General features: G+C 29.0%; 1 protein-coding gene across 1 annotated transcript in view; it reads left to right on the forward strand.

Moving 5' to 3' along the window:
* Positions 1 to 428: 428 nt before the first annotated feature.
* The window catches only part of LOC137390628 (sortilin-related receptor-like), a 34,562-nt gene continuing 9,027 nt past the window's right edge, over positions 429 to 25,963 (forward strand). Inside the window, exons 1-4 of the mRNA XM_068076953.1 lie at positions 429 to 544; positions 1,817 to 1,959; positions 22,024 to 22,522; positions 24,238 to 24,347. Of these exons, the coding sequence (XP_067933054.1) occupies positions 429 to 544; positions 1,817 to 1,959; positions 22,024 to 22,522; positions 24,238 to 24,347 (868 nt within the window). The remainder of the gene's footprint in view (positions 545 to 1,816; positions 1,960 to 22,023; positions 22,523 to 24,237; positions 24,348 to 25,963) is intronic.

The following is a 25,963-nucleotide window of genomic DNA, read 5'->3' on the forward strand; positions in this document are numbered from 1 at the left end:
TAAGTGAAGGTGTGCTTGAGTGAGTGGAAAATGAAGTGCTGTTATATCAAGTTCGTAACACAAGTTCGTAACTACCGCTCAGCGTATGCCACGGTCAGTCTGATCATAGGTGACATTAGGATTTATTTGCTCACTGATTATTTTTTATTAAGGCAACACAACTCATAATTGACATTGTGCTTGACTAACATAAATAAGCTCAATATAAACAAGATATCAACCATTGCATAAATAGTGCAGGTTTCATCTACCTTGTCTGGGTTTTATAGCTGTTGACTATTGATTGTAAGCAAATACCTGGACACTCACCCAGAGCCAGAACGCGCTTACTGACTTACTGCAAGTTGTCCAACGCGCTTCTTGCTGGACATTGAACGGATGTTTTGTGCGGCTGTTCACCCTAACTTTAACTTGGCTGGGACTTGGCTATGAGACTATTTGGCATTCAAATCAAAATATTCAGAAGTATTGCTGTGGTTGGGGATCTCTGTGACATGGCCAGGGTCTGGCTCACCCACCCAAAGACCCTGGCTAACTCTGACATGTAACAAAATGAGTACCGACAAGAGGTGGACCAGGGAGTGGTTGATTCATTTATTATTGGGGGATAGAATTTCATTGTGTAGTAGCAGTAGTAGCACTAGTAGTAGTAGTAGTAGTAGTAGTAGTAGTAGTAATAGTAGTAGTAGTAGTAGTAGTAGTAGTAGTAGCAGTAGTAGTAGTAGCAGTAGTAGTAGTAGTAGTAGTAGTAGTAGTAATAGTAGTAGTAGCAGCACTAATAGTAGTATAGGTAGTGGTAGGGATATGTGTAACCAAATGTAAGTGGGAACAACTATTGGTCTAAACTGCTGTGGATTGTGGAATCAATAATAAATGGCAACTGTCTCAAGTTTGATTATTTCAACAATGATTTAAAACAGATTTATGAGGAAGTATGTGATTGAATTTTGATTATCACGACTGTCAACAATTAATTAGTGATCATTATCAAATCAATCTTCAGTGTCATATGATTGATTTTTTCATTTTGCTTCACTGATTTAAGAATGATCAGTTGTGATTGAAGTTTGAGTTGCCAGTTGAATGTAGGATAGACTCACTATTTACTCCAGCTCTTGATTAATTTGCCATTTATCATCGTTATCAAATCATTATTCAATCAGTATGGGTATGTGTTATGAGTAACAGTGATTTTTAAATCATTATCAACATATTATTAAATCTTAAGCCTGGGTAAATCAAATTACAATCATTTTTTTCTCTCTGTGTATGATCAATCTACAGTATATCTGTAGGGGCGTAGCCTGTGCTCCTATCCATAGAACTTGAACCAGGGGAAAAGGGTAGGGGTTTGCCCCCCTGCTCGTTTCGGGTTTTATGGATAGGAATAGTATAGCTGTATCTCTGTACTACTATATATGTATTATGTATGCTAAATTCATCACTAGATACGGTTTTGTTCTCTGTTCTACGAGGTATGTTAAAACATCATTGCAGAGCATATCATACCATTGGCTCGATACATCAATGAATGAGTGGAGGGTTATGTAACAGTTTATGGTCATGGCTGTGACTTTGCTTTTATTGAAGCTTTTAAGCAAGAATGTACAAATGTAAAAAAAAATCTTTAGATACTTTTTTAAAGTTACAAAATATAAGATACAAATATAAGATAAAACCTGAAAATATTGGCAAGTGAAACACAGTTACTGAGGCATGAACTTGAAAGAAACGAAACTAAGCATTGAGCCTATAATTAACAGTTACATGTACATAATATTAACACATTTACTTAAATACACTTGTTGCATTTTAGAAAAACTAGCTTGCGCAAGTTTTCAGATGTCAAGGAGCTCCTGTGTGGCCTCATGATGAAGCCACTTTTACTAAAAACCCGTTCTATGAGAGCTGATGAAGCTGGTACTGAAAGGACCTTCAGCACCAGCTTGCTAAGCCTCAGTAACTGTGTCTCACTTTGCCAATAGCTTAGAGTGTTACAAGAAGATCTGCTTTTCGCCATATACTTTTCAATCTCCTGATTTACTGAATCCAGGTTACTTGTACTAGCTAAATGAGCTCAATTCAAAAAATCAGCAAACATATCTTCATTATCACATATTTGTATTTGCTGAGTGCATGTGACTTCCTTTTTCTGTACATCGTCCTTTTTAATCGAAATCCCGTTTTAAGTATTATACTTCACTTAGTAAGTAAGTGACTGTGTATAAATTATTATTAATTATATTAGTATACATATAATATAATTAATTATATAATAATAATGTATACATAAATGGTAATGTTAAAACTACATGTATGTATGATATATAATTATTGCATTTATTATACTTTCTTGGATAAAATGTTATTGTTACGCTATTCATTTATAATTTAAAATAATAAATTAAATCAAAATTTTATTTAATATTATTCTAATAAATTTGATATAACAAATAAAATTTTAATTTATTTTATTAATTAAACTCTACCCAATTATAATATAATGCATATTTATATTCATGAACTTTGTCATTACTGTGAATATTGAATAAGTCCGCGGCATGGAATAGTATTGTATAGAATATTATATATTATAATACTCTATTCATTCAATCATGCCGTCGGCACAGCACAAGTAATTTTTATTTTGACTAGTGACTGTGAGGTTAGAGTGGGATAGTCACACCCAATTTCTAGCAATCAAATAATTGACATCAAAGTATTCAATGCCAGCACCACAACTACAAACATGCCTTTTCCACAACTTACCAGAGCTGCTCATGTTGATTTCTTTTACACACACGACACATGGTCTTTTTCTTTTTTCTGTAGAGGGACACATACGCGGTTGCTTAGCTTCAATATCGATGGTGCGCCTTTCTTGCCAAAGTTTGGGCTAACTTCGCAAATGTCGTAAAAATGTTTCGATCGGTTACAGAAGACAAGGCTATCGATAGCGATGTGATTTGATTTATTTTTTTAATCAAGTCTTCAAATCAGCCTAAAACTTCAAATCAAATCAAGTTACTTCCAAAACTTTTCAAATTGAATCAAATCACCATTTGTGTCAAATCAGTACAATATGATTTGTTTCAAATATTCAAATATTCGAATATTCAAATCACCATGATTTGAGAGCAGCTCTGTTGGTAAGTATGTAAGCCAACCATTGTTTGCCTATCGGCTTCTTTTCAACAACCAAAATACCAGACAAGTTCATATTTACGTAAAAGTTATCAAATTCAATATCAATACGAAACTCTTACCTTCATTTCATAGATACATTTACCAACGCATAATACTCATAACACTGAACTAATATTGCTTTAAAGGAACGAATTATTTCTGATATATTGAGTGAGATAATAAAACTTACTGCGCATTTCTAAGGCTTTGGGCTGGTTGACAAGTTAAAGTGAACAAGCGGAGCTTTTGGTTCAGATCCAAATGGAATGATATGCAACTTATTTGGGTAAAATTTGCTTACAGTTATGAGCAGATGTTTTTATGATTTCATCTGTAATCCTGTTGAGTAAAATATTTAGCATTTTAACGTTATTACTTTGACAAGAGAACTCAGAGCAGTATAAGCTGTAGGCAGTAAGAACTGTTAGAGCTGTGGGCAGTGAGAGCAGTGGGCAGTAAGAGTTGTGGACAGTAAAACCCTGTAGGTTATAACCACTTTGAGCAGTAAAAGCTGTGGAAGGTGGGAGCTGTAGACAGTAAGAGCTGTAAATAGTGACCGGTTGTGGGCAGTAAGAGCTGTGGGTAATGACCCCTGTGGGCAGTATGCACTGTGGGTAGTGACCCCTGTGTGCAGTATGCACTGTGGGTAGTGACCTCTATGGGCAGTAAGAGCTGTGGGTAGTGAGAACTGTGGGTAGTAAGAGCTGTGGGAGGTGAGAACTGTGGGCAGTGAGAGCTGTGGGTAGTAAGAACTGTGGGCAATAAGAGCTGTAGGTAGTAACTCCTGTGGGTAGTAAGAGCTGTGGGTAGTGAGAACTGTGGGCAGTAAGAGCTGTGGGTAGTGACCCCTGTGGGCAGTAAGAGCTGTAAACAGTGAGAACTGTGAGCAAACAAAGTTGTGGAAAGTAAGAACTGATGACTCTGTATCAATATTTTTAGTTTAAATAGTCTTTTGTTTTAAATAATTTATTAAACTGACAGTCAATTTTTGATTCTTAACCAAATAAGTAAAGTAAATACTATTACTAGGCTTTAATAGAGGGTTGTGAGAGCTGATTGATTTCTCAAATCTACATTTTTGGTTGTAAATAGAATTCTTTGCTTGAACTTACTTGCTCGACTCCTACTCGCTTCCACAGTTCTGAAAAATATAGTAATTGACCAGGGTCAGTGTGCACACTTATAAATTAAACCTAAAAGAATTTTTAACAATGCTACACATAAGAAGAATTTATTGCATGAATGCTGACTGGCCCTTTAAGTTATCATAGGAAGTGCCTTTAAATCATCAATTAAATTTTTTAGGAATTTTTATATTTAAATTCTATGCTTATTTTTATCAAATGCTTTGCATTTAATGTTTATTTTGAGAGAAGTCAGCCGAGCAATAGCCAAAGCCAGCTGGACTAGCCAAGACTAACCAAGTTGTCCCACCCTTCGAGTACATTGACCAGACAGATGAAAAACCTTCGAGCGGAACAATGGAGGGCAAAGCCTACCATAAGATATTATATAAAGGCGTAGTTATCCTTCATGATAGACAGCATTTTCTGCGACACGTTCATTCATGGAATATTTGTTACAACTAGTTTTATTGTGAAAATATATTAGGCAAAGCAACCACTTGCTATGACAAAACTGCGCAGAGTTGGTGACAATAAGTAAAGCGATTAGAATTCTAACAGGGATAAACACTGACTCGACGAGAGCTAAGCTTCCTCTCAAACATATCTGCTGTGCATTCAGCTGGCATGAAAGTGTTATGTTGAGTCGGCGTTATAGTAAAACATACATTGCTAGTTTATGTCAATGAGTAACGGTGTCTCTTTTTCAGATCTAAATATTATTAAGTAAGTTAGATTATAAAACTTTATGATAAAAACACAGTACAACATGTTGTTGTTGATTTTGAGCTACTGTCCGACATATTTTGGTTTTATCAATTTCAAATATCTTTCATTCAGTTGTTTCAGGGCTGTCTCATCGCTTTAGCATTATTGCTGCCTTCCATACAATCTATACAGATCCGTCATATATGGAGACCTCTCTTTCCTAGTAATTTTGTGTTCTCTACTCTATTTTCTAGCCGAAGTTCAAAAAATTTGCTTTCTCTTGAATGCAGGCAGCCGCTTCACTTTAGTTCGATACATGTCCATGTCTCATCTTCATATAACAGGAATGTTAAAAATAAACAAATATAATTTAGAATTACCTCTATTTATAGCTACAATATTATGATATCTTATTTTTAGCATCAGGTTTGATATGAGTCAAACTGTTGACCAGTTTTTAAGACAAAATCATCTGTGAGTCAAACTCCAAGCTGCGGCATAAGGAGGTCATTTTTGGCAAAACATAGAAACCTGATGTACATGTATGATATCACTGGCAAACCAAAACAGATTTTGAAAATAAAAACACTCGCCAAGCAAACTCGGCTGTGACATAAAGAAGCAATTTTTTTGGCAAAACAGACGTTTGAATTAATGATATCAATGCCCGGATTATTAGTAAGAATGGTATATTATTTAATATAACTGGTATCTAATTTATTTTTTAATGTTAACAAAACTAAGTTCTTTACTAAATACACGTAGACAACTTGGTAAATACATTCAGTCTTTGAATTAGGTGAACTCTAATGTATATTATTTTTGGTGGTACTACATTAGCTGTTTAGATATTGTAGAATATACATGTAAAACATAGGAAATAGATTACTTTTTAATTAGTAGGTTTATAAAGAACGCATGGAATTAAACAATTTCTAGCAAAAATAAAGCTACCCTTAATTACCTTTACATGTTTCCCAAAAAATGAACTGTTATGTACAGAACATGAGCAGGAAGCCTGTGATACCACATATTGCTTTTATTTGTAATCGAATAGCCAGCAAGTAGGTATTTAAAAAACTGGTTCTCAATAATCAAGCTGAGTCTTAAAACCAAATATTTTAGGCAAATAGCAGAAGAAAATTTATTTGCAGTTTTTATTTGCCAGAAATACCGCAAATAAATCTTTAATTTTAATGGCAAACTAGACATCTGCACGAGCTGTATTATTAACCCGACTAAGCGATGTAAACATAAAAAGACCTTTTTGTATAAATCCGTGACACCTACATGAACTAGAATAGAGGCATTCTTTTATAGATAATAATTTATTTTTAAACTGCTTATACAATCTGTAGAGTGTTGGTAGACCTAAAAATCAATCAATTGTTATACCTGTAACTGTTTAAAAACATACATTAATTGCTCAAAAGGTTTGGAATTCATTTTAATTCAGTAAATGCAATGTAAGTAAACCTGCGGAGAAACTGTCTGGTACCATTGGGACTTGACTAGTAAAGCAGAAAAGAAAATTTAGACACTACCAAACGCCCCATTTGTGTTTGGGTCATAATCTGGAGGCCTGGATGAGTTCAGTAAAAAAATGTAGAAATACCTAGAGTGTGCAGACTAACGGACAGACACACAATGAAAAGGAAGGATTTATTATTATAGACACATTGCGGCCTGATGAGTAGTAGAAAGGTCCTCTAGAAATGTGAATAATTGTAATTGCTGCTACAAACCAGGCTGAGTGAAAAGCCTTATTCGACTTGCGGCGTGAGTTGTGACAACCGCATGCTAAGGTTAGTGTTTGCATTATTGTCCGCTAAAAATGAACCACTTGCATAGCTGATGGTTACGTTACCTGTTGTTGTCTACTCTCAATCTTCTACACTAAGGCTATTAGTTAAACAACCTTTGTTTACATTGTTGCTAGAAGCGTAAGCATAAATCAATGGCCACTAGGTAGTGGCAGTTATATGACCATCCTTTCTTATTACAACATAAATCCTCATATAGGACTTAATTATCTAACTGCTAGCGATATAAAAGAACAGACGGAGTGTCATCCTGTTTCAGAGATCAACTTATATCAGCTATGTACCGTAAGTTTTTTTTGTATCATACCGTTTTCAACACCTACAGCCTTATCAGGCTACTGTGGCGATCGTACTTACGGGACCAACTAAAATTGGTGTTCATTTTATTGTCATTTATGGCAAATACTACCTTTATATATTATCTCAGTTTTTACATACTATGCGTACTTGGGAAACAAGTTTTGTAGACAGCTTGTCTGATATCAATGATATACAGCCCCCACATGTATCTATCCACATATATGGGGCTGTATATCATTGCTAATACCAACAACTTTCTCACAAAATATGGTCTATCCTATTTTGTGATCAACAATTAGGGCTGGCTAACTAAATATAAAGACACTACTAATACTCCAAAAGCTACTAATTTATTGTTATATAGTTACACGTTCTAAAACTGTGTTAAATTTGGACAGCTTTATTGCTGAGTAAAAACTTAGTTTTTAGTGAAATTTTGCCATAGTTTACGGATATCGCTGTGTTACACCAAAATCAAGCTAAAAGGCCAAGTTCAATTCATATCCAATATCAATGTGTAGATCCTTAGCATTTTAATGATGGTTATATTGCCAAAATTCGTCTAATAAATACTTAACAAAGTATAAATTAATAACAAATAACAAGTTTATTTTAAGTGCTCCCATAATTACTATCACTATTGTATTTCATGAGTGCCGTATCACCGATTGCAAGGCTAGTTCTAATAACTTCTCTCTTATGTACATTAATAGATGTGTGATAACTTCTCTCTTATGTATTACATTAATAGATGTATCACATTAATAGATGTGTTCAAATAAAGAATGGAGAGCAAGACTATTGCTTCTTCGCAGATACTAGTCAATTTACTATAAAATCTAAAAATGAAAAAACAATTTTTTTCTTGATGCCTTTAGCGCTTGGCCACATTCTATAAGACTTTTTCTAAAAAAGCTGCTGGAACTAATAACTAAAATAACAAACTAAAAATGTTTAGAATTTTTGACTGCAGTCACATAATGTTACTAATTTGCCAAGCAGCAACCAGTGTACATGTATTTGTCAAACTACAGCGATTGTAGGCTTGTGCATAGTTTATCTTTAAAGGGAAGGCAAGCCTTAAAGGTTGACTGGTAACAAAATTCACTTTACAGCTATTTGGTATCAAAAAATTTTCCATGTCTTACTCTGCTGTGTTGTAGATGGAAAATATGTGGAAATATGATTGCAAGCTTTTAAAAGCTCAAAAACGAACAGTTAATTGCAGCCTTCACGAAAACGCCGAAGATTGGAATCCCTTTCCAATACGGCTCAAAAGGGACGTAATTGAACATGGTGTGTTTCTGTTTACGCTTTCATGCAACCTCATTCGTCAAAATATTTTTTAACAAATATATTTCACGCATTCAATAAAACTATGTCTATTGTCTTTACGCATCTATTTCATCATGATTGTAATGCTGTCACTTTGAGCAGTGATATCTCAAAACCTACCGTAAAAAATCGTTTAATTTTTAACCTTAGCTCTAAGGAGTGCATATCATCCTGTGATAAACATGACAAGCCTGCTGGTCATCTGTGATAGCTAAAAAATGCTGCAGAAATTGTTTGCACTATTTGACAGGAAATATGGGTCACATGATCAGATTACGACTAAATGATTAGACCAGGCTGAAATGAAACTGTAAAGTAGCGAGCATCTATATGGGATACAGGCTTTCCGGTAGAACCCAAAGTGTTTGTTATAAACTAGTGCTACGAGACGTTTTATATTGAGCTTTTTATTGGCTTTCAATTTCACGTGATAACATCACATGTCAAAACAATAACCACATCGAGTTGAGTATGTCATCGAAATAAAGAGATTTCAAACTACGGCATTTTTGTGATGGCTGCAATTAACTGTTCGTTTTTGAGCTGTTAAGAGCTTGAAATCACATTTCCACATACTTTGCACCTACAACACAGCAGAGTAAGATATGGTGAACCTTTTGATACCAAGTAACTGTAATGTGATCTTTGTTGCAAGTAAACCTTTAAAAATATTATTAGCTTTGGAGTTATTTTCAATAGCATTTAAGAGTTAGTAACTGTTAAAGTGTCAGGCTTGTGCACGTACTTCTACCTTTGGCATTTATTGAAATCCAACGCTGTATTGATTGGTTGAGGTATTGCTGAGCAACCTTAATCACTTCTCTTTAAGTCTGGTCTATTGGGAGTTTTACATTAATCATGGATTTCAAAGCAAATTCTCAAAAGCTAAACTTGGTTAGAGGCGACTGAAGTTTCCATGAAGCAAATGGAGTGAAAACCATGCTTGACGAACTAAATAGAATTGTTATCTCAAAAAGTTATATCACATCTTGCCGTTTTTCGTTTTTCAATCTAGTTAAGAGTTAAAGCTTTATTTGCTCGCAGAAGTCGACATGGTAGCTGCGTTCGACTAAACAAATTTTAGCTTATCAAAGCTGATCTCTTTCAAGCATTTTGGCGTCAGCCGCAGTGATTCATTCTTGTCCCAAGCTTACGGCATTGCAAACTTTTTATTCTGTTGTCATTTGAGAATCGACTTAACTCAATAATCAATAGCCTCTACCACTTCTATTCAGCTCCATGATTCATTGTTTGTGTTACTAGCTAGACCAAGTAAAGGCGCACACTATGAATCTAATCAGTTGTCAACTATCGTTACTGTGTAAACTTGTACAAAGGATGAGCTATTCGATATCACTACTTCCTCTTCAACTAATCTTAGGCTAGCATTAGCGATGCCTCTATGCGCCACTCTGTTTAGACTGAAAATTTGGTTGTTTTTCTGAGATCAACTAACCTCCGTACATTTTAAAAAAAAGGTAACGGCATGCTAGTGGTACAAATACAATAAATACATGTATGCAAGCAAAACCGAACCAATAATTCTTAAGGAAACTGTTGCAGGTAATCAAAGAGGAGTTCTCTATCTGCTCGGAGTTGCTGTTCTAACAATTGTAAGTTATTGATTTCTACTACTTCAACTTTCAACTAGCTTTGCATAGTCACAAGAATTTCACATTCACTACACTTCCATTAGGCAGATGATCCGAATTTGGAGTTGTGCGCTCATTGAGTTAGTGAGCAGTAAGTGTTTCTATATAAACAATTTGAGCGGTTTGAACGGTTTGTTAAAAATACTAAGGACATTTATATCAAATATGATAGTGGTGCTCTCCTATCTTGCTTTTACAATAGCAATGACTGAAGTGTAGGAAATGCCTAAAATGGAATAGCTTGCGCATAATTTTTCATGCATCATTCGCCTGCGCTGTTTCCATCATTCGCAAGCATGTAATGTTTGATAGAAAACTTGCGAGTAAACAAGCCCACTAGACTGGTAGATAATGCAAACTCATGTTAACCACGTCATGGAAATGTAGTGTTTACTTTCATTCGTACGGCATAGTCAGTATGTCAAACTTACTTTAATGACTTCAAGTCAGCAATGAATAAATTATCAGTATATGATGTGCTTTCTGTTTTTTTCTATTCACTGCATATAATTTTTTCTCACAAATTCTATAGCTACATTTGTCTATGCATCGTGCTTTTTGGAAATCTATTGAACGTGAAATCATAGTTGAGAGTTCAAAATCTAGGAATGAAGTGCAATTAAAATCATGTTTAAAGGTTGACTTGCAACAAAATTCACATTACAATTATTTAATATCAAAAGATTCACCATGTCTTACTCTGTTGTGTTGCAGGCGCAAAATATGTTGAATTGCGATTATAAACTTTTAAAAGCTAAAAAACAAACAGTTGATCACAGCCATCATGAAAATGCCGTAGGTTGGAATTGTGTGTCGTAATACATTTTTTGGACTATACCAAATGCCAAAGCTGCTAGAATCCTGCTTGCTAATAATTGGTTTAGCCAATTAAAAACATTTCGCAAACGGTTTTGGTGTGCATGCACAGATCTGACGTTTCTGTGAATTTCAACCGAATAATTCTGTGTTTTTCGTTATTTCAGTTAGAATAAACAACAAAATCATTACGTGTGACCGTACCTTTAGTCATTAACAGTAGCTTACTGTCCATAGAATGCTTAACTGACCATCTTTCAGCTATCATTTGTAATATACCTTTATATGCACGCATCATGTGATAACAGATATTGTGGTATATGTATGCATATGTATCTAGCACCAGGTAGAACAGCCAGGAGCATCGGTTTACACCAGATTATTGCTTCTTTTTTTAGGTACTAAGCAGCGCAGTCTCTCCAAATGGTGAGTATTCCAATTTTTACTAAAGTGCTGTAAACGACAATAAATAATTTCTGATAACTGGACTATTGTAGCCCATTAAAAAATTAAATCAAATCATATACGGTATATTGTGTCTAGTGTTTGTTAGCTTTTTACAAATAGCTCTAAGATGCTACATGTATTTGTGGTGGCAGGATATGTTATTAATTACTCTTTAAGCTTGCAACACATACATGTCCGTGCATTAAGCTTGCAACACATACATGTACGTGCATTAAGCTCGCAACACATACATGTACGTGCATTAAGCTTGCAACACATACACGTATGTACATTTAAAGAGTAAATGTGATAGTTTATCAAAATCAGATTAATCAGTAATAGGAACGAATTGCATGCAATATCTAAAAATTGTTTTGAAAATATCATTGCTAGCTACTTTACCAAATTGTCTACCTACCATCCATTATCTTAGTGAAAAAGGTATTTTAAACAATATGTGTCAAACCATCGATTTATTTTAGTTGCTGACTGTTGCCCTTTTCTGGTTTGTAATTATTGTAAAGAGTAATTAAGGAAACCTTTGTGTTTGAAATGAAATCATTGCTGATAAAGTAATATATAATATAAGTATTCAGAAAATTAAGTATATGATGAACTTTCTTTTATTCCAATTAGTGTCCATAAACTTGGAGTTAACCTCTAAGTAATTACTCTATCACTGGCTTGTTAATAAATGCAATAAAACGTTTTAGAATAAACCAGACACATTTTTAAGAGATAGCCTAAAAGAAAAGCAATCGTAGGAAGATTTTAGCCAAAGCTTTTAAATGTGAACAGACAGGATTCAAAATTCCAGCTATTGATACTAATATAAAAGTATGTCAGTTTTTTCAGCACTGATTTTGATATTAGAAGAACAAAAACTGGCATTGGAGACAAAAAGATTCCAAGCTGGGTATAAGATGACCAATCTTAAGTAAAACATAAATATATGATATATAAACATAGGCGTATGATATATAAACATAGACATATGATATATAAACATAGACATATGATATATAAACATAGACATATGATATATAAACATAAACATATGATATATAAACATAGACATATGATATATAAACATAGACCTATGATATATAAACATAGACATATGATATATAAACATAGACATATGATATATAAACATAAACATATGATATATAAACATAGACATATGATATATAAACATAGACATATGATATATAAACATAGACATATGATATATAAACATAGACATATGATATATAAACATAAACATATGGTATATAAACATAGGCGTATGATATATAAACATAGACATATGATATATAAACATAGACATATGATATATAAACATAAACATATGATATATAAACATAGACATATGATATATAAACATAGACATATGATATATAAACATAGACATATGATATACAAACATAGACATATGATATATAAACATAGACATATGACATATAAACATAGACATATGATATATAAACATAGACATATGATATATAAACATAGACATATGATATATAAACATAAACATATGGTATATAAACATAGGCGTATGATATATAAACATAGACATATGATATATAAACATAGACATATGATATATAAACATAAACATATGATATATAAACATAGACATATGATATATAAACATAGACATATGATATATAAACATAGACATATGATATACAAACATAGACATATGATATATAAACATAGACATATGACATATAAACATAGACATATGATATATAAACATAGACATATGATATATAAACATAAACATATGATATATAAACATAGACATATGATATATAAACATAGACATATGATATATAAACATAGACATGTGATATATAAACATAGGCGTATGATATATAAACATAGACATATGATATATAAACATAGACATATGATATATAAACATAGACATATGATATATAAACATAAACATATGATATATAAACATAGGCGTATGATATATAAACATAGACATATGATATATAAACATAGACATATGATATATAAACATAGACATATGATATATAAACATAGACATATGATATATAAACATAGACATATGATATATAAACATAAACATATGATATATAAACATAGGCGTATGATATATAAACATAAACATATGATATATAAACATAGACATATGATATATAAACATAGACATATGATATATAAACATAGACATATGACATATAAACATAGACATATGATATATAAACATAGACATATGATATATAAACATAAACATATGATATATAAACATAGACATATGATATATAAACATAGACATATGATATATAAACATAGACATATGATATATAAACATAGACATATGATATACAAACATAGACATATGATATATAAACATAGACATATGACATATAAACATAGACATATGATATATAAACATAGACATATGATATATAAACATAGACATATGATATATAAACATAAACATATGGTATATAAACATAGGCGTATGATATATAAACATAGACATATGATATATAAACATAGACATATGATATATAAACATAAACATATGATATATAAACATAGACATATGATATATAAACATAGACATATGATATATAAACATAGACATATGATATACAAACATAGACATATGATATATAAACATAGACATATGACATATAAACATAGACATATGATATATAAACATAGACATATGATATATAAACATAAAGATATGATATATAAACATAGACATATGATATATAAACATAGACATATGATATATAAACATAGACATGTGATATATAAACATAGGCGTATGATATATAAACATAGACATATGATATATAAACATAGACATATGATATATAAACATAGACATATGATATATAAACATAAACATATGATATATAAACATAGGCGTATGATATATAAACATAGACATATGATATATAAACATAGACATATGATATATAAACATAGACATATGATATATAAACATAGACATATGATATATAAACATAGACATATGATATATAAACATAAACATATGATATATAAACATAGGCGTATGATATATAAACATAGACATATGATATATAAACATAGACATATGATATATAAACATAGACATATGATATATAAACATAGACATATGACATATAAACATAGACATATGATATATAAACATAGACATATGATATATAAACATAAACATATGATATATAAACATAGACATATGATATATAAACATAGACATATGATATATAAACATAGACATATGATATATAAACATAGGCGTATGATATATAAACATAAACATATGATATATAAACATAGACATATGATATATAAACATAGACATATGATATATAAACATAAACATATGATATATAAACATAGGCGTATGATATATAAACATAGACATATGATATATAAACATAGACATATGATATATAAACATAAACATATGATATATAAACATAGACATATGATATATAAACATAGACATATGATATATAAACATAGACATATGATATATAAACATAGACATATGATATATAAACATAGACATATGATATATAAACATAGACATATGATATATAAACATAGACATATGATATATAAACATAAACATATGATATATAAACATAGACATATGATATATAAACATAAGCATATGATATATAAACATAGGCGTATGATATATAAACATAGACATATGATATATAAACATAGACATATGATATATAAACATAGACATATGATATATAAACATAGACATATGATATATAAACATAAACATATGATATATAAACATAGACATATGATATATAAACATAGACCTATGATATATAAACATAGACATATGATATATAAACATAGACATATGATATATAAACATAAACATATGATATATAAACATAGACATATGATATATAAACATAGACATATGATATATAAACATAGACATATGATATATAAACATAGACATATGATATATAAACATAAACATATGGTATATAAACATAGGCGTATGATATATAAACATAGACATATGATATATAAACATAGACATATGATATATAAACATAAACATATGATATATAAACATAGACATATGATATATAAACATAGACATATGATATATAAACATAGACATATGATATATAAACATAGTCATATGATATATAAACATAGACATATGACATATAAACATAGACATATGATATATAAACATAGACATATGATATATAAACATAGGCGTATGATATATAAACATAGACATATGATATATAAACATAGACATATGATATATAAACATAGACATATGATATATAAACATAGGCATATGATATATAAACATAGACATATGATATATAAACATAGACATATGATATATAAACATAGACATATGATATATAAACATAAACATATGATATATAAACATAGGCGTATGATATATAAACATAGACATATGATATATAAACATAGACATATGATATATAAACATAAACATATGATATATAAACATAGACATATGATATATAAACATAGACATATGATATATAAACATAGACATATGATATATAAACATAGACATATGATATATAAACATAGACATATGATATATAAACATAGACATATGATATATAAACATAGACATATGATATATAAACATAAACATATGATATATAAACATAGACATATGATATATAAACATAGACATATGATATATAAACATAGACATATGATATATAAACATAGACATATGATATATAAACATAGACATATGGTATATAAACATAGACATATGATATATAAACATAGACATATGATATATAAACATAGACATATGATATATAAACATAGACATATGATATATAAACATAAACATATGATATATAAACATAGGCGTATGATATATAAACATAGACATATGATATATAAACATAGACATATGATATATAAACATAGACATATGATATATAAACATAGACATATGATATATAAACATAGACATATGATATATAAACATAGACATATGATATATAAACATAAACATACGATATATAAACATAGACATATGATATATAAACATAGACATATGATATATAAACATAGACATATGATATATAAACATAGACATATGATATATAAACATAGACATATGATATATAAACATAGACATATGATATATAAACATAGACATATGATATATAAACATAAACATATGATATATAAACATAGACATATGATATATAAACATAGACATATGATATATAAACATAGACATATGATATATAAACATAGACATATGATATATAAACATAAACATATGATATATAAACATAGACATATGATATATAAACATAGACATATGATATATAAACATAGACATATGATATATAAACATAGACATATGATATATAAACATAAACATATGATATATAAACATAGGCGTACGATATATAAACATAGACATATGATATATAAACATAAACATATGATATATAAACATAGACATATGATATATAAACATAGACATATGATATATAAACATAGACATATGATATATAAACATAGACATATGATATATAAACATAGACGTATGATATATAAACATAGACATATGATATATAAACATAGACATATGATATATAAACATAGACATATGATATATAAACATAGACATATGATATATAAACATAGACATATGATATATAAACATAGACATATGATATATAAACATAAACATATGATATATAAACATAAACATATGATATATAAACATAGACATATGATATATAAACATAGACATATGATATATAAACATAGACATATGATATATAAACATAGACATATGATATATAAACATAGACATATGATATATAAACATAGACATATGATATATAAACATAGACATATGATATATAAACATAAACATATGATATATAAACATAGACATATGATATATAAACATAAACATATGATATATAAACATAGACATATGATATATAAACATAGACATATGATATATAAACATAGACATATGATATATAAACATAGACATATGATATACAAACATAGACATATGATATATAAACATAGACATATGACATATAAACATAGACATATGATATATAAACATAGACATATGATATATAAACATAGACATATGATATATAAACATAAACATATGGTATATAAACATAGGCGTATGATATATAAACATAGACATATGATATATAAACATAGACATATGATATATAAACATAAACATATGATATATAAACATAGACATATGATATATAAACATAGACATATGATATATAAACATAGACATATGATATACAAACATAGACATATGATATATAAACATAGACATATGACATATAAACATAGACATATGATATATAAACATAGACATATGATATATAAACATAAAGATATGATATATAAACATAGACATATGATATATAAACATAGACATATGATATATAAACATAGACATGTGATATATAAACATAGGCGTATGATATATAAACATAGACATATGATATATAAACATAGACATATGATATATAAACATAGACATATGATATATAAACATAAACATATGATATATAAACATAGGCGTATGATATATAAACATAGACATATGATATATAAACATAGACATATGATATATAAACATAGACATATGATATATAAACATAGACATATGATATATAAACATAGACATATGATATATAAACATAAACATATGATATATAAACATAGGCGTATGATATATAAACATAGACATATGATATATAAACATAGACATATGATATATAAACATAGACATATGATATATAAACATAGACATATGACATATAAACATAGACATATGATATATAAACATAGACATATGATATATAAACATAAACATATGATATATAAACATAGACATATGATATATAAACATAGACATATGATATATAAACATAGACATATGATATATAAACATAGGCGTATGATATATAAACATAAACATATGATATATAAACATAGACATATGATATATAAACATAGACATATGATATATAAACATAAACATATGATATATAAACATAGGCGTATGATATATAAACATAGACATATGATATATAAACATAGACATATGATATATAAACATAAACATATGATATATAAACATAGACATATGATATATAAACATAGACATATGATATATAAACATAGACATATGATATATAAACATAGACATATGATATATAAACATAGACATATGATATATAAACATAGACATATGATATATAAACATAGACATATGATATATAAACATAAACATATGATATATAAACATAGACATATGATATATAAACATAAGCATATGATATATAAACATAGGCGTATGATATATAAACATAGACATATGATATATAAACATAGACATATGATATATAAACATAGACATATGATATATAAACATAGACATATGATATATAAACATAAACATATGATATATAAACATAGACATATGATATATAAACATAGACCTATGATATATAAACATAGACATATGATATATAAACATAGACATATGATATATAAACATAAACATATGATATATAAACATAGACATATGATATATAAACATAGACATATGATATATAAACATAGACATATGATATATAAACATAGACATATGATATATAAACATAAACATATGGTATATAAACATAGGCGTATGATATATAAACATAGACATATGATATATAAACATAGACATATGATATATAAACATAAACATATGATATATAAACATAGACATATGATATATAAACATAGACATATGATATATAAACATAGACATATGATATATAAACATAGTCATATGATATATAAACATAGACATATGACATATAAACATAGACATATGATATATAAACATAGACATATGATATATAAACATAGGCGTATGATATATAAACATAGACATATGATATATAAACATAGACATATGATATATAAACATAGACATATGATATATAAACATAGGCATATGATATATAAACATAGACATATGATATATAAACATAGACATATGATATATAAACATAGACATATGATATATAAACATAAACATATGATATATAAACATAGGCGTATGATATATAAACATAGACATATGATATATAAACATAGACATATGATATATAAACATAAACATATGATATATAAACATAGACATATGATATATAAACATAGACATATGATATATAAACATAGACATATGATATATAAACATAGACATATGATATATAAACATAGACATATGATATATAAACATAGACATATGATATATAAACATAGACATATGATATATAAACATAAACATATGATATATAAACATAGACATATGATATATAAACATAGACATATGATATATAAACATAGACATATGATATATAAACATAGACATATGATATATAAACATAGACATATGGTATATAAACATAGACATATGATATATAAACATAGACATATGATATATAAACATAGACATATGATATATAAACATAGACATATGATATATAAACATAAACATATGATATATAAACATAGGCGTATGATATATAAACATAGACATATGATATATAAACATAGACATATGATATATAAACATAGACATATGATATATAAACATAGACATATGATATATAAACATAGACATATGATATATAAACATAGACATATGATATATAAACATAAACATACGATATATAAACATAGACATATGATATATAAACATAGACATATGATATATAAACATAGACATATGATATATAAACATAGACATATGATATATAAACATAGACATATGATATATAAACATAGACATATGATATATAAACATAGACATATGATATATAAACATAAACATATGATATATAAACATAGACATATGATATATAAACATAGACATATGATATATAAACATAGACATATGATATATAAACATAGACATATGATATATAAACATAAACATATGATATATAAACATAGACATATGATATATAAACATAGACATATGATATATAAACATAGACATATGATATATAAACATAGACATATGATATATAAACATAAACATATGATATATAAACATAGGCGTACGATATATAAACATAGACATATGATATATAAACATAAACATATGATATATAAACATAGACATATGATATATAAACATAGACATATGATATATAAACATAGACATATGATATATAAACATAGACATATGATATATAAACATAGACGTATGATATATAAACATAGACATATGATATATAAACATAGACATATGATATATAAACATAGACATATGATATATAAACATAGACATATGATATATAAACATAGACATATGATATATAAACATAGACATATGATATATAAACATAAACATATGATATATAAACATAAACATATGATATATAAACATAGACATATGATATATAAACATAGACATATGATATATAAACATAGACATATGATATATAAACATAGACATATGATATATAAACATAGACATATGATATATAAACATAGACATATGATATATAAACATAGACATATGATATATAAACATAAACATATGATATATAAACATAGACATATGATATATAAACATAAACATATGATATATAAACATAGGCGTATGATATATAAACATAGACATATGATATATAAACATAAACATATGATATATAAACATAGACATATGATATATAAACATAGACATATGATATATAAACATAGACATATGATATATAAACATAGACATATGATATATAAACATAGGCGTATGATATATAAACATAGACATATGATATATAAACATAGACATATAATATATATAATTTTTGTTACTTGCCATTCTAGCACATTTTGCTATCTAGTAGCACCACTACGTCGTTTCGGTTACCCAACATGACAGATAATTATAAGGCCTGTTAGAAGCAGATTTCACACAATTTTTTTCACACCAGCAAAAAATGGTTCTGTCAAGATAATTGAAAATCTAAATACTGGTGCATAAGATTTTGCTATTCCTGAAAGTAATTTGGTAAAAGCTTTTTAATGCATGTTCTAATTTCATAGATGATGATTTTGAACAGGCAAACTTTGTAGAGAATATAGTTTTTACAAAAATTAACAATGTTAATATAATTATATATGTCACGACTGTTTCCAGTCGATACTGTGCAAATTTTACAAGTTTTTCTTGGCACTTGACGAGACGAAAATGCTGGTAACACCTGGTATTCAATCAAAACTATACAAAACATTATTGCACTCTAACCGTAATTTTATTGGCGCTGTTAATGCATTAAAAATTCTGCTGTCAATTAACTTTTAATACGCAATTACCTTTTATGCATATCTCCAGTTAATGAGTATTGCCCAGTATTGCCCAACTCAGTTAACTTATACTTTCACATACTCCAGTCAAGGAGCCATGGCTATAGCTACTCAATTCTTCCTTTAACCATGATGAGTACATCAGCATTCATTACTGTCTAGCATATGTTGTTTCTTACCCAATTATCACTATTGTAGGTTGGAGGTGTGAGACCCCAGGAGTTGGAATATTCGAATGCACTAATAATGGTAGCAACTGTATACCTGAGGAATGGGTATGTAATGGTCTAGACAATTGTCCTGATGGTTCTGATGAAGAAAACTGTGATGGAGGCTTTACATGCACAAATAATAATCGTTGGATTCCTGACTCGTACAAATGCAATGGATATACCAACTGTGATGACTCATCTGATGAAACAACATGCACTTGCCCAGAATTTACCTGCGACTCAGGATTGTGTATCCCACATAATAAAAAGTGTGATAAAACAAACGACTGTGGAGACTGGAGTGATGAACCGAGTAGTTGTGATTGTCGTACAATAGAGTTTACCTGTGAGTCAGGATACAGTAACTTTACAGACAAATGTGTCACAGCTGAACAGGTGTGTAATGGTGTCAGTGATTGCCTAGATGGTTCGGATGAAGCATTTGATCGATGCAATGCTACCTGTAACAGTACAACTGAAGTAAGGTAGGATTTAATTTCAATTTATAAAGAAATTTAATAACACTCTTTCCTGTAATAGTACATTTGAAGTGAGGTAGGTCACCCACCATGTATAACTTAATCTACAAAGGAACACTGTGAAGAGGCCATACATGATCATCAGTAATCAGAAAAATTAGGGTATAGGGCTTTGCACCAGCTGTTGGCAGTCGGACAGCTTTTTGAAAAAGTCTACGTAAAATAAAACCTCACCTTAAAGGTTAAGAGAAAGCACAAACTTTTATTGCATTAATACTTGCTGATAACACTACAGATTAACACTTGCTGGTAACACTACAGATTAACACTTGCTGGTAACACTACAGGTTAACACTTGCTGGTAACACTACAGATTAACACTTGCTGGTAACACTACAGATTAACACTTGCTGGTAACACTACAGATTAGCACTTGCTGGTAACACTACAGATTAACACTTGCTGGTAACATTACAGATTGTGGTTTGAATAACAGTTTTGTGTAACTTCAAGCAAATACCAGGTTTTTATTAATATTTTGTCAGAATTTTAGACAAAAAGGTTTATGGTCTTAGCAAAATATTGACCAAAAACAGCTGAGACCGCTATATATATAAAAATTACCTTTTTTAAATTAGATTATCTAAAAATGTTTTGTTCAAAATATTTATTCACGAAATTAGAGCTTTAGTTAATAGGTCTTAAAAAAGGATGACTTTCGATCAAAGCTAAATTTACAATTTTTAAATTTCTAATTTGTGTAAAGGAAAATCTTTTTGCTAGCATACTCTACAAAATGCCCAAACAAGCAAATTTTAGTAACTCTATAACTCCCTCTCAAATTTGCTGTGAGTCGCGCAAATACGGCATAAACTTTTTCAGTATTGGTGAAGTCTGTTTTCATCTTGCCTTATAATTATCTGCCATTTTGAATGACCAAACATGTAGTGTGTTGACAAGGTGAAAACAATGCTTTAGATTGGCAGCCAGCCAAATCACTTTTGTCTCGCACTCGCTCATTGGCAAATCATCGACATTATCAGTGTATGGCATACATCTATGATTTGCCAAAAAAATGACTTTTAGAAAATGACTTCAAAACTGGTGTTTTGTTCCTCTAACATCAAAATATTTACCAATATCGTTATATATCATTATAATGTTGATATAAATAGACAGAACTGGAAAGTACTTTCAGGTAAACTTTAGGCAATGTTGAGCAACAGCTTTAAAGGGTTGCTAATCTGCGTATACCCAAATCAATCCTTTTATTATGAGCTAGTGCACATGCAGTTTTAGTCACAAGATGAAAATAACTGGCTAATCTGGTAGAAATTTATTCAACTTCGGTAAAATTCAATTCTGGTCTTTGCGATAAAAACAGTTTTTTAATGAAAGGGTACTTATTTAATAGATCTTTTGTTTGCTTGATTGGGTAGTAATTGGTAATGCTAAGCTCACAAGTACAACAGGACACCAAAAAGGTAATTGATGACTTTAACAAGTAGATTCTCTGTTGGCTGACCATCGCAATAAAGTTAAGTACTGCTTCATATTGACCATAGTTTTTTCATCATCTTTCTGGCGATGTCGGCGCAATGATACCACTGCTTCATATCTGCTAACCTACTAGTCTACCCTCTTTTCTCTATTTTTTTCCAAAGCTCTTATTAGTTGCTTAGAATGGGTTATGTATTGCTAGTGGTGTATATCTATTGTAGATGTGACACTGGGGTGAGCAACTTCGACTTCCTTCGATGTATAGATGTTACATATGTCTGTGATGATTATTCCGACTGTGTAGACCGAAGTGATGACTCTGTCTGCTCTGGTGAGTATGAGGATCAATAGTGCACTTGTCAAATGTGAACATAGCCTACAAAGAAAGTATTGTTTTGCAGTCATTAAATATGCCGAGACTATTATTAGTTCTGTATGAATAATTGCAGCCGAATCATCTGATTAGAACAGAAAAGCTTTTTATTTCCTGCTGGTGATACTTCACAGCGATGGCAGTTTTTAATGATAATAAATAGCAAAAATCTTTCAACAGAGTAAGTCATTATGTTAAACATTTCAAAAAGCGACTATTGGTTCTATTATTTAGTTCATATTATAGTTCTATATATAAAAGAGAACTATTCTAAGCAAGCTATCTTCACCTGATCTCATACAACTACTATATTTTTTATCCTATCTTAAAAATACTTATTTTTACCAAACAACAGCATTAAAAACTATTCTACATCAGCGCTTGTTTTGTAAATAATTGTTTCAAACTTTAAATCAAAGATTTTGATTTTCGCTATTAGTTTTTTCTCAAATGGGGTAAATTCTTAGCCTATTTTTACACTTGTTTAAAATTACTTGCCTAACTCTTTAATGGAACAAAACACGATGGAAATCTTTTGTATGAAATGGCTATAATTAAATATCTGTGAAAAATAAAACTTGTCTACAGATTGTTGTAAAAAGTATATTTATTTGGTCTATACCTACTTAGTTCAAGTCTATCTGTCAGCAATCGAAAACTTACTGTAATAAAAGCTTTTTCTTAAAGGCATGCTAAATATTATTTGGCAGCAGCTGATAAAATAAATCTTTAAAAGAGCAGATGCCTGGTAAGCAACAACGGAAATAAAAAAAGTTGTGATTTTATGAGTTATTGTAATTCAGTTTTTATATATTGGGTGGGATATATATATATCATAAAACCTTTAATTGCATGCCATGGCACTTGTTTTTTTAACCCCTTACTTGTAGAGGCGGTCAAATAAAGGCAGCTTTGATATAGAAGCTGGCGTTATATTTTTCAAATGGCTCATCAGAATTAGGGGAGATAAATTTAACCCTTTCAAGGGCGGAGCAAATGTCGCTTATATTTTGCACTTTCCTTCGGGCAAAGCAACTTTAACCCTTTTGAATGCAATAAATCTGCTAACTTGTCAAGGACATGTAAATAAATATGCATTGAAAACACAAAAAATATCTTCTTTACCTAGTTGATATCTATTGCTTACAATTAACCTGCGATGATATTATAGCCTGTGGCCCTGTGACCCTGTGCCTTGCTTTGCAATTTGTTAGTGCTTTCAATTATTTTATTTCATTCTAAATTTGAAGGTGTATTTTCATTTTATAACTATATTTAACAAAGTTGCATAAAAGCTTGTTGCACTCATTGATATGTTTGCTACAGTTTGCAGCCAAAACTAGTTTTTTATGTGAAATAGAAAAGGAGTTATGAGCCTTGGTCCATTTTAAGCCATGTTAAGATAGACACAAATATGCTTTGAAATATGCTATAAATCTGAAAATTTATAAGTTATATAATAATAATCTATCAAACGCTGCAAATATATATATTAAATGGCAAGTGGCATACATGAACCATACTTATAAATACATACAGAAACGAAAATTAATAATTTTGAAACAAAAATATTT

The sequence above is a fragment of the Watersipora subatra genome, chromosome 3 (assembly GCF_963576615.1).
Source record: "Watersipora subatra chromosome 3, tzWatSuba1.1, whole genome shotgun sequence".
Classification (NCBI taxonomy): domain Eukaryota; kingdom Metazoa; phylum Bryozoa; class Gymnolaemata; order Cheilostomatida; family Watersiporidae; genus Watersipora; species Watersipora subatra.